A 10995-nucleotide genomic window follows, 5' to 3' on the forward strand; every position below is an offset into this window, starting at 1 on the left:
TAAGTAAAGGAATTTTTAAATGCGTGTTACTAAAAAAACCTGTTTTTCTCATAAATTTAGCAAACAGATTTGAAATCAGTAAAGAATTCTATGAGAACCATCTTAACGGATCAATTTAACATAAGAGAAATGAAATTTTATTGACTACTGAATTATTGAAAAAAAAATTGATAAAATTATTAAATGCATGTTACTTATGTTAAAAAATTAATCCTTATAAAAATTTAATCCTTATAAATTATCAAACTGCAGATTTAAAATCAGCAGAAAATATATCATAAAAGTATAAGATCAATTTAAAGAAGTTAATATTTTTCTTGTTTTAACGAATGTTGAAATGCAATATCACACGATTTTATATATTTTAGGAATATATCTAATTTTGAGAATCTATTAAATAGTGTATTATCGCAATCTTTACTCACTCATTAAAGTTTTGCGATAATAACATTTAAAATACATTTATTTACACAGATAGCCATTAATATGCGTTATACACTTAAATTAACTATTAAATAGCAGTTATAGAGGGATCGGACTCTTATCGAGGTATCGTAATTCGAGAGAAAGCTCACGTAATACCCGCGCAGCTGGAATTCGTGGTGAACGATGCATCGTCACCATTGCTTTCGCGTTCAGCTGACGTTATCGGTGTTACGGATGGATCGCGCGCTCGCCAGTAGAGACAGAGGAACGGCATAAACGATCGGCCGGGCGGACGGCCGACCGGCCGGCTTTTCAGTGGCCTTGCAAACTGGTTCCCTGCAACCCGACTCGATTATGCTAATCGCACATGCGTGTTAGCATTCGACTGATCGGCTCGCATACCCACACACACACACACACACACACACACACACACACACACACACACACACACACACACACACACACACACACACACACACACACACACACACACACACACACATGGCGCGCGTGGCCCATGTGTTTATATCGTAGCACCGTCCTTACGTACACGATTACGGAAGCAAATGCACGCATATACGTTGCACACGGTTAAGAATCAGGATACCGATGTCGTCCGAGTATGTGTTCATGTATGTGTATACTGGAATCCTTGATCGCGAACACCTTTTAATACCACTTCGACCTCCCGCCAACCAGGCATCCTTTAATGCGCGTAACGGTATCTCTGAAGTGTTCCGCCGTGATCGCATTTCTTGCTTCTTAATCTAGCGTGGTTGTTTCTTAGCACATTTCTTTCAGTCTTCTTACATTTGAGGTACTATAATATATTTTCGACGTTTAATTTTCATTTCGCAAGAGAGAGTATTATACTTATTATTTATTAGTTAGAAAAATACTTCTAGATAATTTGTAAAATTCAGTTTTAATATTTGTATGCAAGATATCCGTGGATTCTTCATTTGTATTTAATGTAATTAATGGCACATTAATATTATTGCATTTTAGAACAATACGAAACAAAACACTAACCGATCTAATTAAAGTGTTCTTTTATCATTGTACACGCGTAATTCTCAGTATTATTAAAAATTATGATATATGTATAATAACGCGTTAAAATGTAAATTCATTGTACAATGGTCGCTAGTCCAGACAGGTTTAATGTCCGAGAACTTCCCGTCGAAACGAATAAATCACACGACAGCAATATCGAATGCATATAATAAATTCGATTATGGTATAATATACAGTTAAAAAAATAATGTCATCCTGTTTCTGTAGGACGGATCATTTTATATAACAAAGTATCTCGAAATCGTGATATTTCGTAAATCCTCACATCAATTTTTACTTAATAATCTTACATATGAGTCTTGTTTCTCGCGAGTTAGCTTTTCCTCTTCTTTTGTTCCAAATTATATGTTATATGTAATGATAGCTATTACTATGTCCGCTTCGCGCCCATTTTATATAATTGCTTGTAGTGTATGGGCTATATGAAAGTCGTCAATCACCGTATTAACATATTAACATGCTCGTAGAATAATAAATTGATCGTAAGGATTTATAATACAGTGGCTATTGTTAATTATATATTACTAGTTCGTTGCTACCTTTAATTTTATATACTTTTCTTATTAAATGTGCATCAATTTTTATTTATCTTCTTGCGTCTTAAAATACCGTAGTATGCCACTTAAGTGTGAACACCTGAAGAGCGTGAGAAGAGCTGCTATCTTATGTGCGCTAAGTGTTACATAGTACAAGGTCAGGAGCTCGTAACTTTTTAATATAACTCCGCTGGTGTACGTGGCATCAGAAATACATTCAGTTTACAACGCGTTTAGTTTACGACTATTTTATGAGGTGCGAACGACTGTGAGACGAGCTATGAGTTCCATAACTGTCAAATCCAAGTGCCATTTATGGCTCAATCTTTACGGGTGCTAACGACGTCGTTTATTTTATCCAACCGTTTTATCTACATCAGCCGGTGATACATATACATATAAACAGATCGTTTAACATTTTTTGTTGTCTTTCTTATACGGTCTTATAACGAAAATGATTATAAATATTAGATTTCATCATTTTTCAAATTCGATTATATTTATTATCTTTAATATTATCTTTTCAATTTTTTAAAATCGAAACAGTATGAATATAATAAATGCAATTCGCTTCTCCTAGGATGGACGATTGACAATCGACATCTCGACCGTCTTCTTTTGATTACATCGATATAGTAGATAAGAGAATGCGGGACAAAGAAATTCCTATCCAGAGGCCATTTTGCTAACTAGAGGCCATCGTAGTTATATGACGTCACTTCCATATCCAACCATGGCGTCACATGACGCTCCACCCTGTTTTCAATCACCTTGGCCCCGAACCCACCCAGCTGTCAGACATGCTCCACCCCGTTTTTTCCTCTTCTTCCGTGCTATCACTATCGCCATCTGCCGACAATATTATGTACTTCTTAGACCCTTAAATAATCAGTTGGTTTATGATCTTTCCGGTCGATGTCACCACTAAATGAGGCCTAAAATACTTATCTGATATATGCATCTTGAATTTGACATAATTAACATGTTACATCTTATTAGATAAAGGAAGAGACTGTTCTACAAATAACATTATTGTTATACAGATGTATTGTTCAATTTTTTAAAATTATTTTAATTTTAAAGGAATTTCTCTAAATTTTGAGATTCATAAAATAGTTTGAAAAATTAAATGTAACGTACGATAACTGATTGTGCACACTTCGCACTATTAAATTAAAGAGATGCAAGGGGAAAGAGGACGAGAAGCTGCGAAAAATACTCCGTCCACGTCAATAGGATTCAGATACTTGCACTTCAGAGGAGGATACATAAAGGGGAATTTACGGGGCGGGAATTGAGTTCAAATCCTGCGAGAGGTTGAATTTATACGCGAGAGACGAGGAAGGAGAGGTGCTGGGGAAGGGGGTGGCGAACGCGTGGAATCGCTATCGGCGGCCATTCATCAATCCGTGGAATCAATACGCTGGAATTAATGAAAGCGCCGCGCGAACAGCAAGCTAGCGGCCGGAATGTTAATCGCGATCGTCCGCGTCCGACCCGTTCTCATGTACAGCAAACTCCCAAGGGCCGCACCTCTCACCCTCTCTCACACTCACACCCTTTACCCTGCTATGCTGCCCGTTGCACATCCGAACCCGTTCCTAACTCCGTGTTTAGCACCACCCACACTGTCATGCCACCCGCAACAATACCATATGTACACTCACATGTATATTTTCATTTATTCCTTTACGACGAGATAAATTTTTTTGCAGTGTAAAAGCTAAATATATTATTGGTTTTAAAGGATCATGTTTTTCTATTAATCATTTTTAACAGTATATTAAATTTTATCTTGTTGTTGTATATTTAAAGAATTAACAAAATTTCTGCTTTAAGAGAATGATTTGCAATATTTTATAAAAACTTTTTAATTAGAAACTTTTTAACTAGAAACTTTAATCAATTCTGTATTTTTATTTAACATTGAAATTAAAAAAAATTTAAGAAACTAGAGAATTTGAAAAGAATTTGAAAATTGCGAAAATTACATGATTTGTATAAGTTGTACAACTTTGAAACATCAAATATGGTCGGTATAGAAGATTTTGATCTTGAATCGGCAGATCAACATAGTCTCATAAAAGGTAAAAACCTTTCATATTTCAGTCGATAAGAAAGCCATATCTTATTATTTTGTTAACAATGATATATCCCGATCACGTGCAAATAATAACTTTTAGAATCAAAATAAGGAAAAATATTATATGCATATTATTGTTAAGAGTAGGTATTAATCTTATTTTTATTTTTACAAAGCGTAAAAATTATTGTGGGTCAAAATTTGCTTTACATTATACATACATACAAAAGAAATTAGTTATATTATTAATCGCTATATTTATTGATCTTTAATATTATATTTTTAATATTATTAATTCGATATTATTTTAATAGTTTTTCTTATAGCATTTCTTTTAGTTTTTCATTCTTGCGAAATGTGTTTAATCGAATGTATTTATTTTTTGTTATTCCTTTAGTGTTTTATTATTAAATAGGATTTAATAATAAAACATGAAAAATATATCTTATGTAATTTTTAAATACAGATCAATTTAAATGTATTTTTTTTTAGTATAGTAATGTGTGGTATTTTAATAGTAAGATAATGTATAATGAAAGCAATAATGTTTGTAGAACATTTGAATAATTAAATTAAATTTGTTTATAAAATCATATGAAACTACAAAACAAATTTTTTAATTCAATTGTAATGGCTTGGTTGAAATATATATTTGAATATATATTTATTTTGGAAGATTAATTAGGTAAATTGAAACTGTTATATTCTCACTTATTTCTTATACATACATTATTTCTTAGAATATCTCTTTTATATTTAGTTGTTTTATTCTAACCTGATGTATTGAGTTAAACATGAATGGTTTCGATACATCCTATTATACTAATTTCATGCAACATACGCATCGGAACCTTTACAAAATTTCCGAAAAAAAGATTGATGCGAAGGGGAAAGGTTTTTGTGGGAAGTAACTATACTACCTAATGGATGGAAATTTTTCCAAATTTAACGATCGTTTAGCCCGCCCACACAGAACTGTAATAAGTTTGGCGTCTGTGCGATGGCCGTCACCGTGACGAGCACATGTGAAACTTGCCTTCTGTCATTCACGCGCTAAACTCTGTTCAGTACATTCAGTTCGCTTGACAAGGATCATGCAAAGTTTCAGTTATGTCTGCGATATTATATTTATATATCGTAAAATTTTCGCAAAAATAATGGTATTTATTTGAAAATTTTTTTGCTTGTGAAATTCATGACAGTTGCCAATTATCACTAATACACATTTTTATCATTTAATAATTTTATTGTTTAATAATTTATCAGTATTTTTAATTATATCATAAATTTAATATAATTGTTATTTACACTGAAGTTTATGTGATGCTTGGTACATATGAATCAGACGTAATTAATATAATTCTTAATATTGTAGTATTGTAATATTGTAACAAACAACGTAATGTGTAATATGTAAATTTTTTTTGTGTTACAGGTGCGGCTTAATTTCGATTATAGAGTGGACAGAGGAACGAAACGGGTCTGGAGTGGCTTGGCATTTTGAACGAAGGTGTCACACCGGGGAAGACGAAGGACTTTGATTATTATCTTCCGCTACCACCTTGTGTATACGTAGTATACTCTCCTCCTTCTCCACTTGCTAATTAAAAAGGTTCTGTAGTGCTCCAGTTAATAATTTTATCCTCTTTTGGTAGTGAGCTCAGTGTGATACAAAGTCAAATGATGTACATGTGATCCAAAATGATGGTAATTTGATACATATATACATATATATATATACATATATATATGTGTGTGTGTATGTGTGTGTGTGTGTGTGTGTGTGTACTGTGCTGCTCAAGAGTGCGTGAGATGACAAGGGTCAAGTGAGAAAAAAATAAAAAAAGATTCGTAAAGAAATGCAATTCCGAAGTGATAAATCTGTATCTATGTAAAGACGTGTGTCAGTGTGTCTGCACAGGAAGAGTACAAAACAAAATAAATTTACGAAGATAAAGGGATAGAGAGAAGAGTAGTAGATCAATTGAAGATAACCAAAGGAAAGTCAGTCAGCAACGTAGAGAAGTGACATAAGCAGGTAGGACAGGTGGGACAGTAGCATGAGTTCGTACTTTGCGAATTCGTATATCCCGGACCTGCGAAATGGCGGGGTGGAACACCCGCATCAGCATCAGCAGCACTATGGTGCGGCCGTACAGGTACCTCAGCAAACACAATCGGTCCAGCAACAGTCTCAGCAAGCCAGTGATCCCTGCGATCCGAGTTTGTTACGTCAAGGAGTATCCGCCCATCATTATGGAACCACGGGAGGTCAGCAAGATATGCCTTATCCGAGGTTTCCCCCGTACAATCGGATTGATATGCGGAACGCGGCCTACTATCAACATCAACAGGAACACGGAAGTATGGACGGCATGGCCGGTTATAGGTCGACGTCTCCGAACACCAGTATGGGTCACATGGGACACTCATCAACCCCTAACGGACATCCGTCCACTCCCATCGTCTATGCCAGTTGCAAACTTCAGGCGGCTGCTGTCGATCATCAAGGCAGCGTTCTCGACGGACCGGATAGCCCGCCTCTCGTCGAATCGCAGATGCACCACCAAATGCACAGCCAACACCCTCATATGCAGACGCAGCAATCGCAGCATCCGCAGCAGCAATCGCAGCATCAGCATCTGCAGGCACAGCAACAACATATGATGTACCAGCAACAACAACAATCTCAATCTGCATCGCAACAGGGACAAAGTGGAATGCACCCGCAACAGCAACAGCAAGCTCAGCAGCATCAAAGCGTTGTTGCATCGTCGCTCAGTCAACAACAGCAAGGCGCGCCTCAAGGTGCGTCGAGTGCGAACTTACCAAGTCCGTTGTACCCTTGGATGAGGAGTCAGTTTGGTAAGTGTTACATTTTAATAAAATTTATATAATTATGATGTATCTTCTTTTCTCAGGCTTCAAATCGTTATCATAACTGATATTTATGAACGAAAAGAGAAAACATTTTATAGATTTTATAAATTAAATGCATGAAAATTTATAATTTATTATAACCTTAACTTTTTGAGAATTGCAATATATACAGATTTAGTAATATATCACATTAAAATTTATTGTTATTGTTGAAAGTTGTTTTACATTTTTTCTTGTATATTATTGAATGAAAATATAATAGAAAAGACCGCCTTTAAGAATAAAATCAACGTTTTATTTTATGCGTGACCAAAAGTCTAGTAGAAACCTAAGTTTCTAGTAAAGTAGTTTCTCAGGTAGCAGGTAGCTAACTTTTGTATTTATGCAACGGAGCACAAAACTAAACCAAATCCGTACGGTAGCTGACTCAGGATTGGCACAATGTCTCTAGATACGTCGCGACCGGAGTTATTTATTGCGTTGACCTGTTAGCCTGTCTGTTAGTTTCACCGCTCGTTCATCAGGTCACAATAAGCGTTATCTCTTGTTCTTTTTTCATATGACTACCGCTTGAAGTCTCAACGATATATTCGTTTTTATTAACATAATTTGCAATATTGCAATTTGTCTTTTTTCATTCTATATGCGATATATTTTGGGTAACGATCGAAAGTATTCAATATCTTTTTAAATATAGAGTTGGTTCAAAAAACAATTATTATTATATGTCTATATTTTAATATCTGTGCAATTAAATAATGCTCTTCAATAAGATCGTAAACATCTTGATAAATCTTCTCGTGTTTTTCACGGTATTCAATACTTTTCGAATCATATGTCTATTTATGGCTTTGTATGGCATAGCTATAAAGGAGTAACAATAAGACTGGACCGTCATTAGGTAGAAAAAAAAATCTTGGCACGAAATCGAATAAGTTATGGAATCCTAAAGCGCATCATTCTATCATTCACTTCTTCGTTTCTATATTGACTCGTAGTTCGACCTATCTTCAATGAAAAAACGATATGTCTGTATTATCTAATTCAAAGTAGCATCTGTCCGAAACAAAAAAACTTTAGCGACCCACTCTTATCTCTTCACCTATTTCTATTCTTCAGTCATTCGTCGCTTCTTCTAGAAGCAGCTTCTCTTCTTTAAGTAACTACAAATTGATCAGTGACTAAGTGACACGATTAATTTAACTTATTTAATTTTTTTGTGGAACAATATTTATAAAGTTACATTTTGAAAACAATTAAAGGTACGTGCCAATATTCAAATAAATTTAATGTTTATTATAGTTTTACCTTTAGCATTAAAATATTTAAAATGTCTTATATTTTTTTCATTATGACTTTTCTGTTGTATACATATTTTTGAAGTATGTTGACAAAGCCTCTTTAATTAAAGTATTAGTTGAAAATATATTAAATATATTAAATGTGAATTATTGATATCACATTTTAAAGTATTTTTACTGTTGTGATTATTTTTATTTATTTCTAGATGTTCTGAGATATAATTATAGTTTTTAATATACTTCTGTCTCAAATATGTCATAGTAGAATTATGAATAAAAAATTGCAATATTTTTTGATAAGCTTTTTTAAAATGTATAAATATCTAAAATTATTATTTTAACTTTGGTACTTAAAAATCATAAAAAGAAGAAATGTTGAGTTTTTTTAGCAATGATTATACATATTTTTTTTCTGTTAATGATTACTTGTACCATCTTTCGGTTAAATTCAGAAGCAGATCCGAGTCTGCTCCGGGATTGGCCGATAAACACTACGCTTATGACGACGCCAGGGCTTGTAGTTTACTGTCTGTTAAACGAAGAAAATGGCTTAAGTCCCTGAATGTGCTCACAGATGTCGGCACGTTTAAGAATGTTTCGTCTTATTCTCGCATCTCATTGCCTTTAAAAAACTGATTTTGCTTATTTTGTTGTACAAAAATTATACATAACATTTTTTTGTATAAAAATGCATAGAAGTTTACTTAGATCGCATTTTAATAAGAAAGTAAATGATTTTAAGAGAAAAATGAATGTTATTTTAAAGACATTAAAAAGAAAAAGCACGGAATGCATTTTGCCATATTAAAATTTATTCATTTAACTGAACTGTTTTATTCTTTTAATCTTTTTTGTATCCCATATTTCATATCGCGACAATTTATTTGAGATGTATTCTGAACGTCTTAGAATATACATTACATTATTAAGGAATGTAATATACGAGCATGTACGCAATAAATTAATTAATTTTGAGGTAATTTTGATTTTATTTCTATTTGAAATGTATTATTTCTACGCTTTTAAAATTCATTTACTTTGTAAATGAATTTTAAAAGCGTAGAAATAATACATCTATCTGTATTTATATATCTTGTTGACTCTTTAAAATTGATATAAGTTTGATTTCATATAGTTTCTTAATTATAATTAGAATTTTATCACGCTACATGTATTCTGCTTCAATTGCTGTACAATTTGAATGAAATATACCAACCAGATTTTTGTGAATTATGTACAGTTTTATTTCACGGATACCGTTAAAGAGCATTTAGTGAAATTGTTGAGATTTCTTAGTATTTTTTGTAGGACACGTTATACGTGAGCTGAGAAATTCCGGCATAGTTAGTTGTATTACGAAAACGTGCAAACATGCATACATTCCTTGATGAATGTCAAAGATTTAAAGAGACACAGTTATAAATATACATAATAAGAATTCTCCATTTTTCTATTAATATATGTTTGTATCAAAATTTTGTACACGGAAACGTTGTACAAAGAAAATTTTATTATTATAATGCAGTTTAAAAAATTTTTAATAATTCTTATACAGAAAAACAACAAAAGTATTGTTATACGTTAATTTGATAAGATTTGAAAATCTCGACATAATCTTTTTCATATTGAATAATACAATGTGTTTGCCATATTATAACACTGTTCAACATTTGGCATTCCGATCCCAAGTGTTGATCCGAGAAAAGGAGACCGACCATCGTACTTTTAATGCATGAGATAATTGCGATTCTCTGTGTGAAAAGATTTATGACATCTCGACTCCTTCCCCCCTCATATATTCTCAATCGGCAAATAAGCATGGCGTGATACAGTTACAAAGCTTCCGTTATTGCATACGTGCGTGCACGCTCGTATATTACATTCCTTATGTAATGTGTATTCTGAGACATATGTAATATGTACATGCTTCAAATAAATTGTCGCGATATAAAATATAGGATACAAAAAAGATTAAAAGAATAAAACAGTTAAATGAATAAATTTTAATATTGTAAAACGCACTCCATGCTTTTTTTTTATATATATTTTTTTATTTTTTTCACAGTAAAAGCATTGTGAACGTGTTATATCAAATGAGATATATATATATATATATATATATATATATATATATTACACATAAGATACTAGCATATTTTATGTACTTAATATTATATTACAAGATCGAAGTCATGTAATCAAATTTTATAAAATATTTAAAGCTAAAATGATATTCAACGCATCAGATACATGTAAAATTTTTAGTCGCTATTCGAGGAATAAATCAGCAGATAGAACAAGAAGAATCCAACATTCCAAATCCGATATGCATTTTATTATAATCCAACTAGCCGCTCAACAGATTGGTGGCCATAACGATGGCGGCTTCGTGAGATATTCAAAAAGCGATGGAGTCCAAAAGGGGCAGGAAAGGAGGAGCTAAAAAGGCGAAAGAAGAGAGGATATGTGCGTGTATATGTACACATTCATATGTGTACATATGTACATATTAGAAATAGAGAGAGAGAGAGAGAGAGAGAGAGAGAGAGAGAGAGAGAGAGAGAGAGAGAGAGAGAGAGAGAGAGAGAGAGAGAGAGAGTAGTAGTAGTAGTAGTAGTAGTAACGTAACTAACGTAACGTAACGTAACGTTACGGTTACCGGTTTAACGGTTTTACGGTTACGTTACCG

At 33.1% G+C, this 10995-nt stretch overlaps 1 protein-coding gene across 1 annotated transcript in view; it reads left to right on the forward strand.

Moving 5' to 3' along the window:
- The first annotated feature begins 6185 nt into the window (after nt 1–6185).
- LOC105617532 (homeotic protein antennapedia) overlaps nt 6186–10995 on the forward strand; it is a 9266-nt gene continuing 4456 nt past the window's right edge. The window contains exon 1 of the mRNA XM_012199087.1: nt 6186–6990. Within this exon, the coding sequence (XP_012054477.1) occupies nt 6186–6990 (805 nt within the window). The remainder of the gene's footprint in view (nt 6991–10995) is intronic.

The sequence above is a fragment of the Atta cephalotes genome, assembly GCF_000143395.1.
Source record: "Atta cephalotes unplaced genomic scaffold scaffold00013, whole genome shotgun sequence".
In the NCBI taxonomy this organism is placed as follows: Eukaryota; Metazoa; Arthropoda; class Insecta; order Hymenoptera; family Formicidae; genus Atta; species Atta cephalotes.